General features: G+C 37.2%; 1 protein-coding gene across 2 annotated transcripts in view; it reads right to left on the bottom strand.

Moving 5' to 3' along the window:
• Positions 1 to 7,707: 7,707 nt before the first annotated feature.
• Positions 7,708 to 26,277, bottom strand: part of PGGT1B (protein geranylgeranyltransferase type I subunit beta) — a 57,739-nt gene continuing 39,169 nt past the window's right edge. Inside the window, exons 7-9 of one of the 2 annotated variants that reach the window (XM_027099901.1) lie at positions 19,463 to 19,647; positions 13,580 to 13,688; positions 7,708 to 10,013 (exon numbers count right to left, since the gene is read on the bottom strand). In XM_027099901.1, the coding sequence (XP_026955702.1) occupies positions 9,832 to 10,013; positions 13,580 to 13,688; positions 19,463 to 19,647 (476 nt within the window). In that variant the 3' untranslated portion in view covers positions 7,708 to 9,831. The remainder of the gene's footprint in view (positions 10,014 to 13,579; positions 13,689 to 19,462; positions 19,648 to 26,277) is intronic. The other variant, XM_027099910.1, reaches the window with a different exon arrangement.

The raw sequence follows: 26,277 nt of genomic DNA, 5'->3' as shown, positions 1-26,277 counted from the left end.
CTGACAGAGAAAAATCCAAGAGCTGCTGGGATCCTTACCTCTTTTGTTCTCTTCCAAATCTTCAGGCTTCTTAGTACTGAGGAACTTCTGGTGTTGGGCAGGGTGGGGCGGGGCCGCGTGGGGCGGGGCCGCGTGGGGAGGTACATACATATACTTTGCCTCTTAAAGACCCTACTCCCAACTACCATTTAAAAGACATACATTTGTCAACCTGAAGTCACCTTAAGCTCATCTACTCTCCATGTTAGAATGGACCTTTTGAGTTATTTAATAGTGATTCTTAAACCTGGCTTCTCATCAGAATTACCTGTGGAACTTAAAAAGATTCCTGTCTCTACCATAACCTTCTGAATGAAAAGCTTTGGAGGTGAGTCTCACCTTTTTAAAGTGCAGTTCTGAATTTGTCAATCCAAATTCTGAATGTATCTCTATAATATGAGAAAAAAATTTTGTATAACACAAACCATTATCACAACTAACAAAATTTAAAATAATTATTTAATATCACTAAATATCTAGTTCATATCAAATTTCCCTAGTCCTCTCAAAAATGTCTTTTGAAAGTTAGTTTGCTTAAATTAGGACCCAAGCCCAAGTCAGGTCCATGTGTTCCTATGTCTCTTACATTTCTTTTAATCTAGAACAGTCTACCTTATCCCTCTCCTTCCACTTCCTTATGCCATTGGCTTGTTGAAGAAACCAGATTTATCTTTAGGATGTGCTACCTCTGACACAGTTGGATGCTTCCTCGTGGTGCCATTTTACTTTTCCCATTTCACTGGTGAGATCTAGACATTAGCTCTAGCAGATTGATTAGCTTCAGTCTCTGCTGTTTTTGGCAAGGATACTTTGTAGCTAGTACTGTGTACCTCACTCTGCATTAATCAGGAGGCTCTTACTGATGGTTCTCCTTTTAGAGACAGCAGCGTTGATTAGTGGATTCAGGTGCTGGCATCATGAGCCTTCCTTTTTTTTTTTTTTTTTTGCGGTACGCGAGCCTCTCACTGTTGTGGCCTCTCCCCTTGCGGAGCATAGGCTCCCGACGTGCAGGCTCAGCAGCCATGGCTCACGGGCCCAACCGCTCCGCGGCATGTGGGATCTTCCCGGCCCGGGGCACGAACCCGTGTCCCCTGCATCGGCAGGCAGACTCTCAACCACTGTGCCACCAGGGAAGCCCGAGCCTTCCATTTTAACATTCTCCATCACCTTTTCTCCTAATGGTTTCAGTATCCACTGATGGTTTTAGCCTAGAATCTATGAGCATTTTCAAAATAATTCTTTTCTGCCATCATTCCTTTTACATTTAAACTGAGAATTTTTCTGAAAACTGGAACTTTCCCTCATCAACTAGGATGATTTGTTTACTCTGAAAATGCAGGTTGTTCAAGAACAGGCAATAGGAATGCTGACTTTTAGAGAAATGAGGTAATGCTCTAAAATAATGGTGTCTGTTTTCCTGTTTGACACTTCCCTGTCCAAACTGTCATCTGAAAGTGAGTCTAGCTATGCACTGCCAGCCTGCAGTCCTCTGCTTCCTCCCTGGCTCCCAGCTGAGCTTACCTTCTCCAGGGCAGGGAGCTTACTGGTTCCATTCCAGCTTCACACAGCTCTGACGTTGCAGTCCTTTATCTTTCTCACATACGGATTCATTTATCAATTCCACTATTCGAAAAATATTATTTGTTGTGCATGTTTAAAGTTCTGAGCAGTCCAGTTACTGGTGGAGCCAGAATGTGACTAAGGAGGGGTATATGCTAAGATTAACCCCTAATCCTCACATGCTCTAAAGCCAGCTCAAATGATCACACAATAAACAGAGTTCGGTGATATGCAAATCAACTCCAAGGCAAGTCCCCTAGGCCTCACCTTCTTAAGATGGCCACCCCCTAAGCCCCCACTAAACAGAAATTCTAGAGTTGGCACTGAATCTAAACCTTACTCCACAGAACGGCTCTTCAGCTATTTGAATATGATAAATATGGCCCATTTCTCCTTGCCCCCCTAGAAAGCCTGATCTTCCCACTTCTGACCTTTTTAATATGTGGTACCTTGAAACCAACAGTACACAGTGGTGTCATCACCTCCTTCATTTTAGCTGCCCTACTTCTATTAAAATGATACTTTAATAGGCAGGGATAGTAACTTTGAAAAACTGTTGATTTTTTTTGCCTTTGCATTTCTTGTTCCACCAGAGGCACTCATTTACCTTGAGAGGTTTAGCATATTACAGCAATGAGGAAGGGAGGGAATAAGCAGCTTTAGAGTTTGTAGCAAAGTAAGAATCATAAAGCTAGCCTTTGTCATTTGAGAAAGGATTTTATAAATTAAACTGCAGTTTAAGGACTTCCCTGGTGGGGCAGTGGTTAAGAATCTGCCTGCCAATGCAGGGGACACAGGTTCCAGCCCTGCTCTGGGAGGATTCCACATGCTGATGAGCAACTAAGCCCGTGTGCCACAACTACTAAGCCTGCACTCTAGAGGCCACGAGCCACAACTACTGAGCCTGTGTGCCACAGCTACTGAAGCCCATGCGCCTAGAGCCTGTGCTCCGCAACAAGAGAAGCCACCACAATGAGAAGCCCACGCACGGCAACGAAGACCCAATGCAGCCAAAAATAAATAAATTAAAAACAAAAACAAAAAAAACCCCTCCAGTTAGCATGTCAAGGCAATGGTAGAGAGAACTCAGAAAATGAAGAAAGTCCCTGCCACAAACGAAGGGGAGAAATCTTATTTACTCCCAGCCCTGGGAAAGTGTGGAAAGGATGAAAGAGATGGGCAGAGGAGAGGAGGTGCGTGGAATGCCTAGTTGCAAGGTCTAGACAGGTGTGAAGGAAACTAAGGACATAGGGCCTGGTAGTCTGTCAGTACAGCCCTTAGATCCAGGCAAGAGCACCCCATTCCAATGCTCCCCATAAGACTGGTGGGTCCCCTTTCTAGAGCATGCCCCCAGCTACCAGAGATCATGGAATTCCCATGTGAGCCCACTTCCAGGGCCTCCATGGGGTTCTCTCTTGGGTCCCTTTTGGACTGTGCTGCCAGGGTGTGTGTTCACACTTGGGTCCAAGGTGTGATGATGGAGCAGCTGCCTGGGGGAGGTGGAGATGACATAGAGCTTGTCAAGGTGTGGGAGGGGGCCTAGGGTGGGGAAAGAGGGCTGGCCATGGGCTGGGAACCCTGAGGAGGCCAAGATTTCTAGATCTGAGCCTGAGTTTCCTTTGAGGTGCTTGATAGGGTGATGTTGGTAGGGTAGGAGGCTGGACATGTATGTGGGCAAAGATCACCTGACTCAGACTGTGTGGGGTAAAGAGAAGCTTGTGCTCAGATGGAGGAGGTGCAGGGGGGTGGAGAGAGATCAAGTGGGTGTGAAAGAGCCACCCCCTACACTCCCTCCAAGAAGAAGTGGATGTGGAATCTGTGGATCTCTCTAATGACTACAGGGAGCCAGGGCTGGCAGGCTAGCAAATCAGGGAGAAATCTTTCCCCTCTGCCTGCTCTGCTCCAGCCCAGCAGCACCAACTGCCAAATCATGGCCTGGGGTGGAAAATGAAGTTAATTGTGCATTTATGCTATTCACAATTATTTGGTATGACTTGCTTTCCCCCCACCAAATCTGTTATTATATTTGTCAGTCTAGGAGGATAGAACATAATTTTCTGGTGTGATTTGTAACTCTTAAATATTTAGACATGTGGTACATGAGGTGGCCTTCTAACCTGTTTCTCCAGGCTTCCTAGAAGAGGCTGCAGTCCTAGGAGAAATACTTTTAGCTTACCTCTACACCCAGGGTGGCTCAGTACCATTAAGTGGAAGGGGAGGTTACTAGATAAATGAAATGACAGTGTTTCAGGAATAAAGACCTAGGAGCTTCTGCATAGGCCAAAGAGATGGGGTGGGGTGGGGTGTGTGTGTGTGTGTGTGTGTGTGAAGGGGACAGGAGGGTGCAGATACAGTGTCACTAAAATCAGGGAGATGGGCGGTGGCCTGGGATTAGAGCAAAACGGCCATAGCGCTGGGACTGTGCAATTAGCGGCAAGTGGCAGCAACCCACCTGCAAAGGCCACACTAGACCGGCGGCAGACACCTTAGTAGACACCAGATCAGAGCAGCAACCTGCAACAGAGGCCCCCACGAACTGCCAGGAGGCACATATACTCAGCCAACAAGGAGCAAGAGAGAAAAAAAAAAACACTGATATCAGAAGAGACTGAGATTGTTAGCTGACAAATTTAAATGGCCCCGCTCCTTAGCCTCCGCTACCTCTTGATAGATGAAGATACGGGCAAATGAAGATTGGGTCCATTTGAGAAAATAAATGTCATATTTTCTTTGCATAGCTGAGCATTCATTACATTTCAACCCTATTACCACAGACTAAGATCACATTAGCTTTTTTGGGGTGGGAGCAAAGAGCACATTGTTGAATCGCACTCAGCTTACTGTTAACTCAAACTTTTTAAAATTTACATTTGCAAATAATTATGGGGCTCTTACTTGCTTCTCCTGCGCAAGCTGCTTTTTCTAAATCAGCGATTGGTTCTCAAATTTCAGTGTGCATCAGAGCCATGTGAGGGCTTTCAAGAGTTTTAAGATTTTCTCATACAGGTTTTGGACCTCAAGTTTACATATACGTTTCTTTTTTTCTTTTCTTTTTTTGCAATCATAAAAGGGATCTTCTCTTCAAGAACATCTTCTAACTAGTTTAGGTTTATATACATATATAGTCTTTTATTCTTTTTAGTAAACATTTTTATTGAACTGTAATTATACGTACAGAAAAGTGCACAAATCATAAGTGTACAGCTTGATAAATATTCATAAAGTGAATGCACCTATGTAACCAGCACCTAAATTATGAAACAGAACATCGCCAGCACCAAAGACTCTGCCTTGTACTCTTCCAGTCCCTGTGGAGCAAAAGAAACCAGTTGAAAACTAACGCGTTGATTATGATTCCACTTAAAGAAAGTTCAAAACCAGACATAACTGATGGTGATTTAAGCCTTGATAGTGCTTACCTTTGAGGAGGGAGGTAGTGATTGAATGAGGGCACTGATTTCTGACACCATAGACAATTTTGCCCATTTTGAACTTCATCTAAATGGAATCAGAGTATGCACTCTTTTGTGTCTGGTGAAGGCTACTGATAGTTGTATGTTAGTTGTATGCAATTGCTACTTTACTAAGTTCTCTTATAGCTTTTCAACAAATTCCTTTGTGCTTTCCAGATATAAAATCATATTTTAAAAGTTTTCCTCTTCCTTTTCAATTCACCTCTTTGTTTTCTTTTGTCTTATCTCATTGACTAAATCCCCCAACACAAAGTTAAATAGTAGAGGAGATAGTGGGCCTTGTTCCTGACTTTAGTATCGACATTAAGATGCTGGCTTTTGGGCACAGGTACACTGTCAATGAATTACTCATCAATTTCTACTTATTAAGTGTATTTAACATAAATGTTAATTTTGTCAAGTGTCTTTTCTGCAAAGATGGAGATAATCATATGATTTTTCTCCTTAACTCTTTTAATATGATGAATATTAATGGATTGTCTAATAATATTCTTACATTCCTATAATAAATCCAACTTACTCATGACAATATTTTTTGAAAGTGCTGAATTGTTTGTTAATGTACTGTTAACATTTATGTACTGATATATTCATAAGTGAGAGCGGTCTATAATTTTCTTTGGTACAAACTTTGTCAGGTTTTAGAAACAATGCTTATCATGTTCACTTTACAAAATGAATTTAGAAGCCTTTTTTGTGTTTTTTTGCCCTCAAGAGTCTCTTTATAGCCCCTGGAAATGTTTAAACAACATTAGGATTATTTAATCATGACAGTTTGGTAGAAATACCCTTGAAACAATCTGGGCCTGATTTTTTTTTTTGTAAAGAGTCCATTTGTTTTGAATTTCTGTATCTACTTTGGTAATCTCGGCAATTGGCATTTTTCTAAGAAAGGTTATCATTTTCTAATTTATTATATAAAATTACTCAAAGTAGTGTTATAATTTTGAAAAATTTACTGTTTTATGTTCTCTCTCTTGTCATTTAAACTTTTGTGTTTTTGCTTCCTCCTTTTTCTTGAAAAGATTGTCTGGTGGTTTGTCTATCTTGTCTTCCCTCCTTCCCCCTTTTAATTAATCCCTTCCTTCTACTTCCTTTTGGTTTGCTTTTTCCTCCAGCTTTTAAGACTCGATTGTGTAATTCTTAGCTTTTCTCATTTTTATTGATATTGCTCTAAAATTATAAATTTCCTGTCATAATGGCTTTTTTTTAATCAATAAATACTAGGTTTTCATCAGTCTTGTGGTCATGTCCTGCTGGTGTGCTTCCAATGTCTGTGGGGATATTGGGCTGCTTATTCTTTTATTCCTTAAAACAACTTTGAATGGGCTTTGACTGTAATCCTCAGGTTTTGTTTTTGTTTTTGGGTGAAATGAGTTTTCCTGTACTTTTAGGAGGAAGGGGTGCCCTAGGACGACTTTTCTTTGCTCTACGGCCCTAAAGTTCCTCTTTCATTTTCACAAAGTGATTTAAAAGATTATCTATGTCCACATATAATGTCTAGGTATATTGACTTTCCTTCCCAACATTTATCTGGACTCTCTCTTCTCTTTGTCCTATTGTACCTATCCCAATTTGGATTCTCATTCTAGCTAGGCTTTATCTCATTAGTCTTAAGATGTATACAGGACGGGCCCAGACTGCTCTTAGCACAATCATCAGACCATATCATATTGCTCTAACACTTACCTGCAAATGGGGACCTGTAGAACCCCTCCCAGTTTCAGCTTTTGTTCTCAGACTGGCCCACTGTACTTTCTAGTGAGAAACTGGGGGCAATGCTATAGTTCTATTCTCAAGGCTGTCAGAAACCAGCTGCCTGCCTTTCACTTCCTCCCACAGAGATGCTGAAACTATGTTGGTCAGTGGTTTGTCCTTATAAAACTGTATTCTAAAGTTCATGGGGACACCCTGTCATCTAGTTTTGTAGAATAGCTATCCTAGTTACTCTGGATTCGAATGGGGAGATTCAGAAACTACAGTGCTGCCATCATCTTCCTCGAGTTTAAACTCTGTGGGATCTCTATTACAGAAAAGAGAGGTTTTAAAAACAATTTTATGATGGTTATGACAAATTATAATTAGGAATTTACTTTATTTACTTAGTACTATGCTAAGTACTTTATATGTATTACCTCATTTGATCTTCAAACAATCTTGTGAGTTACATTTTTCCCCCCTCATTTTATCAAAGGGGAAGTTAGGGTCCAAGATTACACTGGTGAACTGGCAGATCTAGGATTTAAACCCAAGTCATCTGACTCCAGAGCACCTCCTTACTATACTGACTCTCAAATATTATCAGGCCCAACAGTTTCAAACTATGTAGCACTGTCGGCAAAACTTCTATTTGAATTTGAATATTTATAAATAATTATTTAAAGATCTAATTAAAATGTACACACAGTATAGGTCAAATCTAAAAGCACTGTAGATGATAAATAGGTTGAATTGTGTTATATGACCTGATGAACCTTGTTTTCATGCATATGCTCAAAACAAGGCCTCTCCTACCATAGTCTAAAAAATACCATACTGGAGTTGGCCGTAGAGCATAGGGAGCAGAGTTACTGAGACTTCATATTCCCCTCCTCATTCTATCACCACTGCTAAAGAACCAAGTATATATATGAAATAGTGCTTATAATTTATTTTATTAATACTTTTCTTGTAGGTAACTATTTCGAAAAAGTTGGGAATAGTTTCTCCACAATTCACAATGGGCTGGTATTTTTTTGGTCAATATGCTGCTGTGGAATGTGAACATTCACTGGCCCATAAAGTTTCACAAGGAGGTCTCTCACGAGTATATCAATTAGAATCATATTGTAATATATAATCTTATGCTATTAAATTACACAAGGAGTTAGAAAATATTTAGTAGTTTTTTGAAATACTTTGACCTTGGAATTCTCCTTCATACGAATACGGTTACTATTACTAACTTTTTAAGCTTCCAACCACTAATGGCAATTCAGGAAAAAAAAAAAAAATGGGGGCTTTTTGAATAGTTCTAAAGCCGTTACATATATGCCATTTTAACTCCTGATGTCTACGAAATGAGTTAGTTTGAGATGTAGATGTCTTAATTTGTCAGAATTTAAACTGGTACAAACTGGAATAACTCATGGAAGGATGACATCTGTTGTTAGGCTTATTTTATCCCCACCATCAGAAAACTGATTTTATTTCTAATTAAAAAAAAATTTTTTTTTGACTTTGGCAAATTGAGGTTTAAAACTAAGCATGCCAATAATAAATGCATCATTTCTCCAAGTATATACTACGTTTCCTTTGGGAAGGACCATTGTTTAAGGGTATTTTTTCTCCACTCTAGGAAAGAAATTAAAAATTTAAATATTACAATACCTAAACAGTGATATTAGTAACTTAGTTTTTATACTGATACTTGTAAAACTAACAATCCAACATTTATTATCATCAAGACTTTAAATGAAACCCAGTCCCTCTGGTGAAGAGACTTCCTTCTCCATTTCAGCACTACTCTCATAACTTTGAACGTCATAGAGCAACAGTGACAGATGTAATTTATTGATAACTAATAAAAATGAGTTTTTATACTAATTCCTTTACAATTAGCTAGGTCACAGAATGAAGAAAACAAAACAAAGAAAAGCAAAACCCCAGTCCTTAACCCCTAAATGGTACATTTCCTTCCCACTTACCTGAAAATACAAAAATATGAATGACCGTGTACGGAGCTACACCATTAACTTTACTTGAGCGGTGCTATTTTTTTACTTAAATGTTTACTTATTTCATTTGAAAAAATTAGAAAATCATCAGTTTGAAATTTGAGCAGCTAACACACTGGGGCAACAAACTAAAAATAAGAATCCAAATGGCTAAAAATAACTCAGTTATAAAAGTACAAGTATAATTTACAGTATCACATATCTCAGAAAAAGAAACAAAACCATTAAATGGCTTTCCTTCTAGATAAGACTGTTTTCTCTGCAGAAAGGGAAAAAAAGGAACTAATGATTTGAGATTAACATCAAACATAACTGTTATTTACCCCAGCAACATCTAAAATAAATGACCTGCACAGCACAAAACTTCCCCATTCACAATCACATACAGTTATATTACTTGTCCCTCAGTTACATAATAGTCTTCTTAAAACAATCTCCCTTTAGAAAATTATTGTATTAGTTAAGCCTATTCATTCTTGCTATGAAGTTAATTTCATTTGTATAGGCCACAAAAGTTTAATTGGCACATTTTAAGTCAAAATAAGTCTTCTTTTTAAAAATTATGGGATCATCTGTTTTCAAAGAATAATCCCAGATACTTAATTCATTAAAGCAATGTTCTACCATCAGCAGTCAAGCTTTTTAAATGATCACTAAGTGTTCACCTGAAGATTATCAATGCTATGTGAACTGTAAACTTCTTTTGAAGATTTGTATTTATGATACAATTTTGTACTGAAGAGCTTTTTAAAAAGATAACCTTCATACATACAGTTAGTTTGCCTCAGAGAACTTAGAAATACAGTATATAAACATTTAAGAACCACAACAGAGTCCACTGTGGTTCAAACTTCAACAAAGATTTCCTTGAAACCTAGTACGAAGGTTACTGGCTCAAGACCATATACCAAAGTGACATCAGCACAAGATTCGATTGTAAGACTCTACCTCTTAAAAAAAAGAGCACACTTGGTTATACATGGCTTTTAACCTTGAGCTACAGTTAGGCTACAAATCCCCCCACCCTCCCAATCTAAAGTTAGTCATGTGGAGATGTGTACATTCTCTGAGCACTGTTTAGAGTCCTTGGTTTTCCAGCTCTGATGGAGATCTCGAAGGCGCTCAGAAGTCCGTGTGCTTACGTTCAGGGCAGGATGAACTTTACAAATGCCACTTTCCTCCATTAGTGACAGGCCACAAATTCCAAAGTATGCATGCAAAGCATCTGAAAATAAGGCAGTTTTATCATAACAGGCATTCTTATTTGTACAAAATATTTTAGCTACTTATCAGCCCATCACTACATTAAAAATAAATTTAGAAAAATACTAAATACAGTTTTTGAAATATTTGCTGTCTCAAACCCCAAATTTTTAAAAACCAGGTGATCAAAATCAGATGATACATTATTCAAGAAAACATCACTAACAAAGGAGAACAGTTCCTAGCTGAAGAAGTGACACTACCAACATCCTCTGTGATTAAAGAACAAAAAGGAAGAGTACCAGTGATATAAAAGACTTCTCACTCTAATGGGTTTTCCCTTTTGCTTACTATAGAATATGGAAACAAGGAGCTTTATATCATAAACAGAAATTTTTTCTTAAAAGTGAAAATAAACCTCAGAATCTAAGTAGCATTAGCCCTCCCCCCTAAGTTTTACTTCTGACAGTTCCTAAACCATATATGATGACAATACTATGTTAAATGAAAGAAGCTTAGGCAAAATAATCCATTCTGGAATGCTGTACCATATTTAATTTCCCTATTTCAGGTAATGTCAGTCATTCTAAAAATATATGACCTGACAATAAAAACAAACTCACACATTCTATTTGGTCATAATAATGTGAGTGTTCATACCATAACAATTCTTCTACAGTGGCCTCACTACTGTTTCCCATCTTTCAGGGGGCAGCGACTTTCTTCCATTAAATGGCCACTGAAATCACAAGACTGTTGCTTGCCTGAGAGCCTTATATGACTTCTGAAAGGGCTCAGAGCTCTGCAGTTATGGGAACGCTACAAAATGCAGATTTTGTAGCAGTCAAAATTTTTTTCTGTTTTTGAGTTCGTCATCATTTATGGTCTCATGAGCTATTAAAGTTCAAAACATCTTTTGTGTCAAAAGAATTAAAGAGAAAGTTTTACTCACAAAAGTATCATTTACTTTTCAAAAAAGGAATGACAGTTGTGCTTACTCAATGTTATTTGTGAAAAAGTTATTTCACCAATGAAGGTCCATGTTAATCCCCTTTTATGTCTTTTTCAGAGAATACTTAGGTTTCTTCTAGCTCATTTTCCTCTAATTTTCAGACCACAAAAAATAAACTTGATTTTTCCTATACTATTATAGTTTTCTTGCAGTTTTTCTAAATTAAAAAGCAACATTAAATTTTATTGTACAGAAATAAGGAAACTTTTCTAGGAAAAGAATGCAACAGAAAATACACTTAGAATAAATAAAATAGGATCTTACACTTTCCAGTAATGTAAGAATTTTTTTTTCTCAAAAGGATGTTTTGTAAAAGCTAATGAAATAGAAGGTAATGTTTCAATCCTCAAAAACAAAAAAAACCCCAATAAAAAACCCTCTTTGTCTGTAGGTGATGACGTATTCAAGCACTTTAGAGTTGAAATATATATTTTCCTCATAATAAAACTTCATTTTTTCCTAAGTTTTTCCTATAAATGTACATAAAATCTGTGTGTCAAATCTGCTACTAGATTGATTTATTAGAACCAAGAATAAGCTAATTTTAAAAACTCTTACTAAAATGATTTTTATAACAGCTCTGGGAACAGATCTTTTCCACATAAATTCAATTTATCATACAAACACTTCCTATGCTCTGTAATGTACAGGATCTGAAGACATTGTAACATATCTATAAAAAATATTACATCCAAGTATTTACTCAAATGTTAAACAACTGATCTCTCTAGAAAAAAGCTCCAATAATTTTCTTTTAAAAAAGCTACTGTAAAAAATCAAAATGTATCTCAACATGTTTATATAACAAATGCTTTTCAAGAGACTGTCATTTCCTTATTCCCATTATTTGTTAAAACAGTACATTATTTTTTAAAATAGTACCATGTACTGATTGAAAACAATGGAATCAATACCAAAAGAACTGTTTTCTTGAGGCACTTTTCAAACATATTTACAGCTATGTGTTATAGATATCAAAATTTAAAAATATTATTTTGCTTTAGAAATTAAAAGCATTGTACATTTTTTAAAAAGAAGCATAGTTTGCATGAAAATACACGTAAATATGGATGTCAGGAAATATTCCTGACATGATTCCATGAGCCCATTATTTGTACTTCAATTCAGGTACATATTCTGACCATAACTGTTCTATGACAAGAGAGGACGTGAAGAGGTTCTAGACTAATAATAAAAACCATGACACTACTGCAATGCTGCAAAAACAATCATTCCTTAAATCTAGTGTCATATATTTATAGCTAATACTTGGTCAATTTGCTTATCAAAAGTGTCAGTGTTCTGACTTATTTTTAACAAAGTCTTGAATTGAGTTTTTTGGAAGCTATAAATAGATTCATTTTGTTGGAGGTGAAACCTAAGGGGGAAGGGCAAGCAGCTTGGAGAACGATGCTAGCGGTGGGAGAGGAGCCAAATCCTGGGAGGGCCTTGTGTGCAGTGCCAGCTGACTCTGAGCGCTAAGAAAGTTTTTCAACAATTGTAACAGACTTAACAGAAGAGTTTAGATTAGAGGTTCTCTTTTGCATCAGAGATCCCTTTGGGAGTCTGAAAAGAGCTTTGGTCCCTTTCCTCTCATTTAAGCAAATGTACATACACACACACAGTGTCACTAGGAGGGGCACTGGACTAGAGGAAGACTGGTAAGACATTTTCAGAATCCTAGGCCTGAACTTGGGCCTAGTGCCACCAAAGTTTTGGGGCAGGGCAGAGCACGGAGATGATGAGCTGTGTTGGCAGGCTAGGCCTGAGGGGTCTGTAGATGGCATCCATGTAGTTACTGACTTTATTATATTAGAGCATGCAGCTTAGACTATGGCCTGTCTAGGTTTGGAAAATAGAATTATCCACATATTTTGAAGAAATGTCATTATTTCTGAAGAACCCTTTTAAAAGTACTTATGAAATACAAGAATCTTTTGTTCTTCACATCTATGCCTTTCCTGAGCTGGGAAAGCATGGAATATTGTATTGTCTGAATCTATTTGGTTCCTGAGTTTTAGAGAGTGAATGGTTTGAGAGTTCATATAGCAAAAGTATTCATCTAAAAAAAATAACCTGAATCTGCCAAAATTCAGAGAATAAGAGTATGGACAGTGAGGGGCACCTGTATTCAGGATTTGAGATTTCTGATTTAATGACTTATGAAAAGAGTAAGAACTAGCTCCCTTTTGGATTTAAGAGTAATTTATTCTGCAGAGCTCAAGTGATAGCTAGTAATCCTAAAGATCTTGGATGAACCAATTCTATTTTGGACAGGGACCATTCAGACCACCTGCCTTACTGCCCGCAACAAGATGAAACACTGCTAAGTGAAATATATGGAAAAAAGGGCAAACTATACCAATACATCTTGATAATCAAATCCTTCCTTTACACCCCAAAGACCCTAAATCTACCATAAACTTAAACAATTTACCTTTTTAAAAACATTATTTAAAGTAAGTTTACAACTGTGCCTATATTTTCTATCATATGCCCTTTCTGACAAAGATGCTTGAAGATCTACTCAAAAAATAAACAAAAGTTGCTCTGGATTTATACAAAAAATAAATTACCTGGATGACTATCTGGCCACTTGGCAAATCCCCCTACGAGGCGATCTTGAGTTGATAAGATATAATTTCTATTTTTCTCGAAGTTAGTATACTGGAAAATTTTCAGAAGCTGAAATGACATGACAAATATAAATTTATTGACATAAAACTTTCATATTGACCTTTGGCTCAATTTTCAGATATATGTAATTTAAATATGCTTTTCTCTAATTAAGTAAGGCTCTCAGAACAAGCCTAGGGGGCTTGAGCATTTAAAATTCTCAACCACATTAACTTTTTTTTATCATCTTATCAAATATACTCTCCTTTTCTTGACCCACTCACTATTTCCTTCTTTTGAACCATACCCAACTGACTTCTCTGCATCACATTTAGCTACATTCAAAACACAACTTCCCAGTATGCTCAACTTCATCAGTTATTTTTAAAAGGGCAATTTAATTAACCTATATTCTAACTCTTATGACAGGCTTTTTTGTTTGTTTGTTTGTTTTGCGGTACGTGGGCCTCTCACTGTTGTGGCCTCTCCCGTTGCGGAGCACAGGTTCCGGACGCGCAGGCTCAGCGGCCATGGCTCATGGGCCCAGCTGCTCCGCGGCATGTGGGATCCTCCCGGACCGGGACACGAACCCGTGTCCCCTGCATCGGCAGGCAGACTCTCAACCACTGCGCCACCAGGGAAGCCCATGACAGGCTTTTGAACTATTAGTTACAAATTGCTGGTAATGAAAACTAAAAATATTTCAAAAAAGAGCAACAAAAATTATTAACCACGTGCTAGAGACAGTTTTGTTTGAGAATAGTAAAAAATTAAAGCTCTTTAATTAGGAAAGATACAAGGTGAGACAAATACAATTTTAGCATAAAAAATTATGTAGCTTAAAGATTTAGGACATGTATTTGTCCTTTCTCTGAAGATCCCATTCAATAGAAAAAAATAAAGGATTGTCAAACTGTGAAGAGAATGGGGTTGGGGAGTGGTGAGCAGTAGATAAGAAAGTTCAAGAAGTGTCACAAAGCAGCTGAAAGTGTGTCAATAAATCAGAGAGCCACGAAAGGTATTAATGATTAATAAAGAAGCATTATTTCTCAAAAAGAGAAACAAACCCAATAATAAGGTTATGGTACAAATAAGAAACCAACTTATTCATTCATTTGGTTTAATTAATAGAATATAAGCAGAGACTCTTTAGACTCCTGATGCTAGAAACATTTTTCATCAAGTGGCACATAAGTCATTACACAGAAAGAAGGAACAATAATCTTAACACTGTACTTGGTTTAGCAATAAAAAGTATTTATACAGACCTAATATGTGATTACTGGTTTTCAAATTTTAAAATCAACCTAAAGGCAAAGCATAAAATATTTGATCATTGTTACTGAACAAAATATGAATGTCACCTAAGCTGATGTTGTAAAAGTAAAGGTAAACTGAAAGGTTTAGAAGGGAGAGGAAGAGAAATGGTTCAGAACTAAAAAAAATATATACCAGTAACAATCTGCTGGAAAAAGGGGAGGCCAAATCTTCATTTTTTATAGTTGGGAATATGTTTTCATAGCTGGGATAATGCCTAAAGGTGTTAAGTCAAGAAATCAGCATATTTAAAGTTATTATTTAAAGTTATCCATAAGAATTAAAAATTTTAAAAAGGTTTAAAAGTAGTTGCCTTTAGAAAGTTGTCAAAGACCACCAAGGTCATATCAAAAAGACTCAAGAAACAACTTGAAGGGGCTCCTACTGGCTAAAGATGGGACAATTTGAGCATTAAAAAGAACAATGTAATGGACTAAAATGGATAAAATATATTAAAATCTATGAGTTCACAGTGATACTCAAAGGTTAAAAAAAAAAAAACCCTAAAACCCAATTATTTTATTGGAAAACTTTAGAGGATGCTAGGGAACCAACTCACTGACTGAATGAACATTATTAAAATTAAGAGAAAGAATCATCTGCCTTTCTCTGTATAACCATACCTTAAGTTAAAGTGAAATTCTTCTTTATAAAAGAATCCTAGTTAATAAATTTAGAGGGAATGATAGAATATCACCATATAGCAACCCCCAATGACATAATGGACCTAAGTAATGATCCTCAACGGCTGCTAAAACCATTCCGTAAGAAGATGATGAAGCTTTTATACATCGGCGACAAACAATCCAAAAGAAAACTAGGAAAGCAATTCCACTCATAACAGCTTCCAAAAGAATTTAAATACTTAGGAATAAACCTATCTAAGCAGGTGAAATATCTGTATGCAAAAAACTACCAAACACTGGTGAAAGATTAAAGATCTAAATAAATGCATAAACATTCCATCATCATGGATAGGAAGACCTGACATTGTTAAGATGTCAACAATACTCAAAGCAATCTACAGATTCAATGTAAACTCTATCAAAATTTCAACAGCCTTTTCCCTAAGAAATGGTAAAGCCAATCCTTAAATTCACATGAAATTGCAAGGGGCCCTGAAGAGCCAAAACAATCTTTAAAAAGAAAAATGTCAAGAACTCATACTTCCTGACGTTGAAATTTATTACAAAGCTACAGTAATTAAAACAGTAAGGACCAATGCAATAGAATGGAGAGCCCAGAAATAAACAGATGATTTTCGACAAAGGTGCCAAGACAATTTAATGGGTAAAGAACTGTCTTTACAACAAATGGCATTGGGAAAGCTGGATGCCCACATGTAAAAGGATGAAGCTGAAGCTCTTGCTTTATACCATATACAAAAATCAACTCAAAGTGGATCAAAGACCTAAGTTCAAGAACTAAAACTATAAAACCGTTGGAATAAAACATCGGGGAAAATCTTCATAACATCGGATTTGGCAATGATTTCATGGAATAACAACCAAAAGCACGGGCAACAAAAGAAAAAATAGATAAATTGGACATTTCTCCAAAGAAGATACACAGGATGGCCAATAAGCACATCAAAAGGTGCTCGATATCACTAATCATTAGGGAAATGCAAATCAAAACCAAAATGAGATGTCACCACATAGCCATTAGGATGGTATTATAAAAAAAAAAAAAAACAGAAAAAACAAGTATTGGTGAGAATGTAGAGAAATTGGAACGCTTATACATTGCTAGTGGGAATGTAAAATGGTGCAGCCACTGTGGAAAATAGTTTGGTGGTTTCTCAAAAAGTTGAACATATAATTACCATGTAATACACCGATTCCACTCCTAGGTAATTATCCAGAAACAGATATTTATTTTACACCAGTGCTCACTGCCACCATATTTACAATAGCCAAAAGGTGAAAACAATCCAAGTGTCCATCAACAGATGAACAGAAAAACAAAATGTGGTATATACATAAAACAGGTATATTTACTCAACCATAAGAAGGAACGAAATTTTGATATATGTGACAAAATGGATGGAGCTTGAGAAATATAAGCCAGACACAGGACACAGTAGATTATATGATTCTACTTATATGATGTACCTAGTATAAGTAAATTCACAGAGACAAAAAGTAGAATAGAGGTTAGCAGGGGCTGGAGGGATGGGAGAATGGGGAGTTACTGTTTAATGAGCACAGTTTATGTTTAGGATGATGAAAATGTTTGGGGTATAGACAGTGGTATTGGTTACACAACACTGTGATTTGTACACTTATAAATAGTTAAACTTTATTACATTACGTATATTTTAACACCATAAAAAAAAAAGTGAACAAAGAAGGCTCATGGGGAACTTTATAATGGATGAATCAGTTTTGACAACTCTGGAGCCCTTTGATCAAAAGGAGAGACAGCCAGAGATTATATTATATGCCTCTTGATGTGATGCAATAGGAAATATATATCATCCTGACTTGATATTTAATGATAAGGAACTATGGCTGATTTCTTAGAAGTGATACTACGGTTCCATTTTTTAAAAAGCTCTTTTTGTTTAGCGATTATACTGAAAAATTTCCAGATAATATAAAAAATGGTATCTGGGATTTGCTTTAAAATATTAGTCAGTGAGGGTGAGGGAAGTGGATAGGTATATGGATGAATGAAGGCTGGCTTTGGGATGACAACTGTTGAGATTGGTTGATGAACATATTAAGGGTTCATTATACACTATTCTCTCTTCTTTTGGGTATGTTTGAAATTTTTCATAATTATAAAAATTAATATGGTGCACCTGAGGAATGGCACTAAAAGTGAGGAGACAGAGGCTATTGCCTTCATTTTAAATTGTTCTATTTTCCCAATTCATTTCAACCACATGTATGAATTTTGTTTAAGAGAAAAAAATTAGGATATTATAGTAAGTCCCCACATACGAACCTTTAAGTTGTGAACATTCAAAGATGCAAACGTGCATTCACATGTCCAATCGCGTAAGTCAGTTCACATGTCTGGCGTACATTGTCACATGCGTGCATCCTCTACAAGTGGTTGTGCTTTTTGTGTACTCTACTGTACAGTACTGTATAGAGTACAGTAGTACAGTATCTTTATTTCAAGCTAGATCTGCAAGAGGACGACTTCATTGAATTCCTTGGTGTGCAACAGGAGAAGTTTACTAATGAAGACCTGATGGAACTGGAGGCCCAGAGAAAGGATGAAGAGAGACAAGAGGAAGAAGTAGCTGAAGAACCGAAGAGATTCATGATGCAGGAAATGGCAAGGGGATTTTCTTTATTTGAGGAGACACTGTTAGTTTTTGAGGCACAGGACCCGAATGTAGAACGGTACACGAAGGTTGCAGCAGCCATTCAGAATGCAATCCAGTGCTAGCGTGTCATCTATGACGAGAAAAAAAGAGCTACTAACCAGACATCTCTGGATCGTTTTTTCAAGAGGGTAGATAGAACTGAATCCAGCAAGGAACCAGAACCTGTGCCATCCACGTCAGGCGTGAGTGAAATTGCAGCTTGCCCTCCGTCTCCTGTTGCTGACGATCCTTTGGCTCTACCATCTCCCAACTCCTCTCCCTCCTCCAGTCAGTAACTCTTCTTGCCTGTTCACTCGATGCCAGCCCCTCTATGCCAGCTGTGGTACTGCACTATAGTACTTTTCAAATACTATACTGTAGGATTAAAAATGTTTTACTTTTTGTGTTTGTTTTTTACATATTATTTGTGTGAAAAGTATTATAAACCTATTACAGTACAGTACTATACAGCCGATTGTGTTAGTTGGGTACCTAGGCTAACTCTGTTAGACTTACAAACAAACTGGACTTACAAATGCACTCTCGGAATGCAACTTGTTCATATGCAGGGGACTTACTGTGTATAGATGATGAACATAGACTTTTGTTAGATTCCTGAACATCAGGCCTAGGTGATATGTTTTAAAGGCAAAAAAGGCGATTTTAAGGTATTGAAAACTTGTGGGTATGCAATGGCTAACAAGCTTATGTATTTAGGTACATCAAAAGGTAGTAGAGATGGAGAAAATGTATGAACATATTAATCAATACATTTCAGAAGGCTGACACAAATAAATTAATACAAAATAGAAAACCTTAGATGGTTTCTAAAGGAATGACCCATGGTTTATCTTTTAAGATTAAATTTTCCCATAAACCCTTTACTGGTATGTTCAGACAGATCTCCCCACTAGACAGACCACCGATCAGTTTCAGGTAAAAGTTTTTTATGACATTACACCTACTTTCTTACATAGGTTCTGGGACACTAGAGCTTTATAAGAATAGAAATTTCTAAGTAGTACAACAGATAATTGAATTCTGTGGAAAAACCATACAGAGACTAGCTTTGCCAGAGCAACAGGAAAAACCTTTTGCCCTAAACCTAACAATATTTAATGAACATTACAAAGACCAAACCCTTTACGCACAGTTTTTTTATTAACAAAGAGTAAAGGTTTCTCATTTTTATTATTTCTCTTACCTTTAGAGTTGCTCCCACCCAAAAAGAATAACAGGTGTCGACAGGCTTATTAGGTCTTCCATGATAACCATTTTGTTGTCTCATTATACACCACCTCTTTATCCTGTTCAATTCTTTTTCTGAAAAAACTTCTTCTAGTTTACCCATCAGGCACAGTGATGCAATGCCACAAAAAGTTGATCCTCCTGTTAATTAAAACCACACAATACTTTAAACTTATTAGATGTCTAGGAAAATAATATGAAATGATTGAAGAAAAAAAGGGTTAAATAACTCTAGAAAATAGTGAAATAAAATTAAAAGACAATTAATTTTACTTTTATTTCACTATTTTATTTACCTTAATTTCACTATTTAAAATAACCACTAAGCACTGGAGTCTTCAATATGAACTTGATGAAATAGAAAAAAATTAAAATAACTTAAGGCCGTAAGAACAATTTTTTAAATGAAAAAAGATTTAGAAAGTAGTTCAAAATTATATGGTTAATGGGAGAGTTGAAACTAAAATCTAGAACTCCTACTCCCTGTCTACTACTCTATCACCTGAGTCTGATTTTAATTCCCTTAAAGACAGTGTATTGATTATGAATTGAGGTTCCATCTGCCTAAAGCTACAGACTGATTTTCACATATAACATAAACTAGAAGTTTATATGTCAGCTTAAGAAATTTAAGGAAGAAAAGTTTTAGCAAAGGGCAAGTGTGTGTGTGTGTGTGTGTGTGTGTGTGTGTGTGTTGGGGATGGGGGTAGTGTGGAGAAGAAAACTGTATCTGGAAGTAGATGCACAATACAGGTCCATGCTCACTATGGTAGACTGACTAATGCCCCCCAGTGATATCCAGGTCCTAATCCCTGAACATGGGCATGCTACCTTATATGGCAAAAAGGACTCTGCAAATGTGATGGAAGTTAAGGATCTTGAGACGGGGAGATTATCCTGGATGGGGTGTACCCTAAGTGTAACCACAAGTGTCCCTATAAAGGGGGGGCAGAGGGAGATTAAACCACAGTCAAAGAGGAGGCATTGTGACTATGGAAGCAGAAACTAAAGTGATGAGACAAGAAGTCAAAGAATGTCAGCAGCCACCAGAAGCTGAAAGAGACAAAGGAACAGATTTTCCCCTGGAGCCTCCAGAAAAAACCTGCTCTGCTGACATCTTGATTTGAAGCCCTGTAAGATGCAGTTCAGACTTCTGGCCTCTGGAACTGTAAGAGAATAAATTTGTGTTGTTTTATACCCCTAAGTTTATTAAAATGTTACAGCTTCAATAGAACCAATATAGTCACAAAGGTAATTACTTTCCTCGGGAAATGAAAAGTCAGTGTTTTTCCATAAAGGAAAAAACAACAACAAAAAAACCCCCACCACTTTCCATTGGCGTTATCTGCTGTCAACTCCAAACAATTTGAAAATACTTATGTTTCCAACTTATTACAACTTGACCTAGTGATTTTTATTAATTCCATATCTTTAAATAGATTGTTCCTAATATGCCTCAACCTGTAACTTTCCTTTTGGTGTTACAAATCTTGGCTGTATTCTCTGGCAAAGGAAAAGTGAGCATTCTCTCTAGAAAATGCAAGGCAGCTATCACATTAAAAGGTTCATTGTCAAAAAATAAAAATAAATAAATAAAAGGGTCACACTGTAAGAACTATTTAGTCTTCAGAATTTTTCCCAATAGAAAAAAAAAGGGAGATCTATGTTAGTCATGAGTGAATTAAAACAAAAGTAAAACAGATTTATCATAACCTTTTAGAATAATTTCTATTCAGCAACTATCAATCTTATTTCCCCTTCAATGACCTACTAGTTTCAATTTCTCTTTCATGAGAAGCTGGCCATGACTTCAGGTATTATTACATCATTAAATATAAAGCCTCTAAGAGAAAGTACATAATCTTTAAAACTATCTACCAAGAAATAAAGACACACTAAATTGTTACTCTCCAAAATAATTGTTCGGATTTTTTAAAGCAAACTGGCACAATTCAAAATAAAAATACTCTTTACTTTGCCCAAATGACCAGATTTTGAAAATGACAATTTCTGAAGTAAGCCTGGTCTCTGAGTAGCCAAACACAGTCATTACAAAGTCTATTCTTTAAGCTAAAATTCACTTATCAACATTTACCCCTGAGAGGTTCCTGTGTAAACAATTTTAGAACACCAGTTCTAAAAACCTGGATTAAAAGTAGGATGTTAGAAGAGTGTTAGAGGCAGACAAAAACAGCAAGAAAAGACAGGTAACATTATGACAATAAGTACAGTAAGAAAAAGCAGGCACAAGACCTCAACTAGAATATCCTTTTGGGGCTAAATAGGATTAGGTCAATGATTCCTACAAGCTTCAAAAATCTTCGAGAATGTTACATCACTATATATATTAAAGTACAATTTAAGAATTCCTTCTCATAATAATGATCTGAATTCATCAAGAAAAGATTAAATTCTGTTCATTATGCCCTGGTTGAAGAAGGTTATGAAAATAACCTTCTGTATCGAAGGCATGTAAGAGTACGAGAATATTAAGGCACATACAAATAAGAGAAAGATTTCCACCTGAAACTGCTGAAAGTTTGCCACCTAAAGTGGAATGCTTCAGTTATGTGGATAATTAATGTACACAGAATACCACTGTCATAAAAAAATCACAGCTGGGAGGGACTGGTTCCCTCTTTACAACCTACCCCAGTTCTTCCAGTTGCAGGGTAAAGGAGATGTTACTGACTCTGGTTCTGTTTGCTATGCTTTACTTATGTTTTAACTTATTGTTCCCGTAAGGTTTTAAAGCTCGTTTTTAAGCATTCTCTTAGTATCTATTTGTATATACCAAATAATTTGAAAGAATCTATGTGCTCTGAAATGTGTAATTTAAGATGGTCAACAAACATACAGCTAAAGTAGAAAGCTAAGTAAACAGGTACACAAATAAGTACATCATTTTACTCTTAAACACCACATGAAAAAGGTAAAGTGAGGGAGATTCAAGGGAGTTGAATGCTTAGACGAAATCAGGCCAAGTAAAGTTTAATACTTCTCTTCTGGATTAAGGAGTAGAGATATTCTAAAAGAATCATGGAATCAAATGAAGATATGTGAACTTTTACATTATGAATCTCAAGGGGAAAAGTAGTTTCAATCCTAGCGAAGTAGGAAAATCTAATTCTTCCAAAACACATGAACATTTTCCCTTAAAACTGTACTATCATAAAAGAATCACTAGGATAAACAGAATCATAACATTTGATAATCATGGCCTAGAAGGGTACAATGTGCCTATTTAGTTCTCGTGACAAATGGACTCCAGGCTAAGCAGGTGTTGGAGAACAGCAGTTGAGTTAAAAAGAAAAAGAAAACAGTGTATTAAGCAGCATTTAGACTGCGGAATTAGGACAAAGAACACATGAAAAAACTTGATTAACATCAAACTGTAGCAGAAGTACACATTCTAAATTCAGCCTTCCCAGCTTTCGGATGCAGAGTGGAATACAGCATAACTAACTCATCGAATATGTACTGGACAACTACAATATTCAAGGGCATATGGAGTATGACATAAATAAGACACGATCAGTTTACAACCTAGCAGAGAAGGTAAACAGAAGTAAATGGTACGAACCAAGTATTACGGGAATATAAGAAAAGGGAGAAATTGCTTAGGGCTAGGGGGGACAAGAAACAATGAAAGATTTTACAAAGAATGTGACAGTGAAACTAAGCATAGAAAGATGGGTAAAATTTGAAGTTTAAGGAAAGGGAAATGAAGAGAAGTAAAAGGGAAGCATTTCAAGTATAGGAAAAAGAACATTAGTAAAGTCCAGGGGTGAGAAGGCATGTAAGAACATTTGGAGAATACATTTTCTCTGCAACCTAGAGCACATGGAAGGGATCTCTCACATTACAAAGCTAGGCTGGCACTGGACCACGGAGAACTACACTAAGAGATTTAAATATGGGCAGAATGGTACTGCTGAACAAGCATAGGGTTTCAAGACACTTACCTGATATGTGAGCCTAGGAGTTAAGTTACTTACCTTCTCTGGGTAAAACGACAATAATCACTGTGGTGGTTTTATACTGTGTTAACTTGGCTAAGCGAGAACTGTTTCCCAGAATCCCCTTCTTTATATGGTCTGAAGCTAGAGAAATCTGTGTGAGATCTCTAAGGTGGAAGTGAAGCAGTAGCCATTGCCCTGGTTGTGGGCACAGAAGGTAAGAGACAAGGGTAGAGGTGCTGTGAGAGTCTAGCTTGCCCTTATTCTCCCATATACTTGGAATCCAAGTTCTTTCTACTTCTTGCTCTAGTGACACCAGGCCCACGAATGGATGTACGAACAACAGCCTTCCAGTTACATTCTGGCAGCTGCATGCACCTGGCTCTCCAGATTCCCCTGCAAGGTCTCACTTGTCCACCTGTGCCAGTGCCTCAGGAGAGCTTGTCAGTGACTCTTTCCTGATCCACCTGCTACCCCTTTCAGGGCCTTACTTCTCCATCTTCTTCCACAACCATGTAAAATCTTACTCCTATAATAAATTCCTAGTCTTTAATATTCATAGTGATTTTGCTTCTGATTGAATCTAACTAATACCAAGAGGTCCACTCTCGGAGGGCTAGTGTGAGGATTAAGTGAGAAAACTGTTAGCTGGCACAGAGCAGCTGCTTAATAAATAAATTCTTTTCCTTTTAAGTCTGTAAAAGGTTATAAACTGGTGACTAATGGAGGACTGGTGTGACTGGCAAGTTAAGAACAACAACAACAAAAAACAGAACAGGAGATTAAACACCCCAAATTCTGGATTTCTGGCTCTCTGAAAAATCAGTAGATCAGAATAGTTCCACATTCCTGAATAGCAAAAACAGACTTGGAAGGAAGGAAAGAGCAGAATGATGGTTTTTAAAAATGTGCAGCTTGAGAGATATAAAGGTAGCTAGCTCTGCCTGGCAGGCACACAGAAAGGCAGTATGCAGCTCAGAAGCAACAGTATAGATTTGGAAACAAAGTGTGGGTGCCATCACCCCAGGGATGATTGACAGGGAACCATCTGTTAGTTCATTTAACTATGTGCCACGTGTTACAAGTGTGGGAGATAAAACAGCGAATAAAATAGGCCAAAACCTCTGATCTCATGAGGCATATATTATGTGGAGACAGACAATAAACAAATAAATAAAATAAAAGTGATATGGAGAAAAATAAAGCCAGAAAGGGGGACAGAGAATGGGGTATGTATCTGTGGTTGGTTTGCAACTCTAAACAGGAGGTGTGTTTGTGGGTGGTTTGCAATTTTAAAAAGGGGGCTTTTCCAAAAATATCATTTGAGCCAATACCTGAAGGATGTGAAGTGAAGCCAGGTGTTTGCTAGGGATGGGAGTGGAGGATTCTATATAGAAGGAATAGCAAGTATAAGAGTCCTGATATTTAGAAAGATGAATGATCCAATGAAAAGAAGGAAGTTGGACTAAGATAAAGAGGTGAGAGGAAGAAACAAAAATTGTGAAGGAGCCAGAAACAACTTGTCAGGAAGAAGGACAAGAGGAATTGATACTTCAAGAAAGAAGGGGAAGAGGCTAACAGCTTCATTTGCTTCAATAAATAGAAGATGAGGAATGAGAAAAAGACACTGGATTTGAAATGTAGACCATTCATGACTTTAAAAGAAATATTTCATTTAAGTTGCTGAATCTTACACAGAAAAATTAAAGAACAAGCCATTTGTGTAGAAGGGCAAATAGTATACCTGGACCACTATTCTAAAAAGATTAATAAAAGGAGAAAAAGGGAGAACACCATGACTTCAGAGTGCCCAATCTGCAAGACTACTTTTTAGAAAGAGGTTTCTCTTGCCAGTGTAGACAGTGATAAGATAGGGAAGGGAGGCTATACCAAAGCCTTCTAGAGTAGTACTTCTCAGCCTATCTAACCTCACAGCACACAAGAACATTAAAACGTCTGACATTTGCAGAACACACAGCGGTGACCTGAGGAGCGAGCTCCTGGTACCTAAACGGGAGCTCTAGACGCCTAGGTCTTGGCTGCTCCAAAGGCTCAGGCAGCAATAGCTTGGCATGCCTATACCCCATTTGCAGCACACCCTGTACTGTGGCACCCTGCGTAGGAAGCCCTCCTCTCGGGCTTTAGACCTTAAATCTACCAAGACAAAAAGAGTGTAAAAGGAAGATGTAAGCTTTTTGGCATGAACCACAGCCCATCAATGATGATCTTGCTGGGTGTGATCCTACTCGAGTCATACTGACTCCAAATCACTACTTGTGTGACTCAGCAAGACTTTTTTTCCATCAGAGAGTATCATGTTTGAGCGGCCCTCTCTGTTTCATATCCCAGAGAACGTAATCCCATTTTCTGGGGAACAACAGTGTTTGTTCCACAGGTCTCCTGCACTGCAAAGTATCTCCTCCGCCTGAGTGCCCATTAACATCCTTTACAATAGTGAGCCCAGACCTCGTCTTCTCAGAAATTCTTATAGATGCCAGATTTCCTCTTTGTGCAACTACAAGTATATCCCTCCTTACCAAGTAGTGATGACCAGTGACATAATTGCTACTGCCACCCCCAATCTCATATAGACATACACAAGAATTATGATGTCCTAATTACAGTATGGCTTCAGAGGAAAATCCAAGACAGTTTTCTATACGCCCCTTAGTGACACGTATGCTCTACAAATACCACCGGAGGAGGGAGTGAAAATGTCAGAGAGGGAAGAGATACCTGATAGGACAGGTCCTAGGGAAAGCACAAGGAATGTGTTTTAAAAAAATGTTTATACATGGTTTACAGTTTACAA

Source organism: Aethalodelphis obliquidens, unplaced genomic scaffold (assembly GCF_003676395.1).
Source record: "Aethalodelphis obliquidens isolate GAN/ISIS:26980383/991018 unplaced genomic scaffold, ASM367639v1 scaffold4, whole genome shotgun sequence".
NCBI lineage: Eukaryota > Metazoa > Chordata > Mammalia > Artiodactyla > Delphinidae > Aethalodelphis > Aethalodelphis obliquidens.
This window is presented reverse-complemented; position numbering and strand designations above follow the sequence as displayed.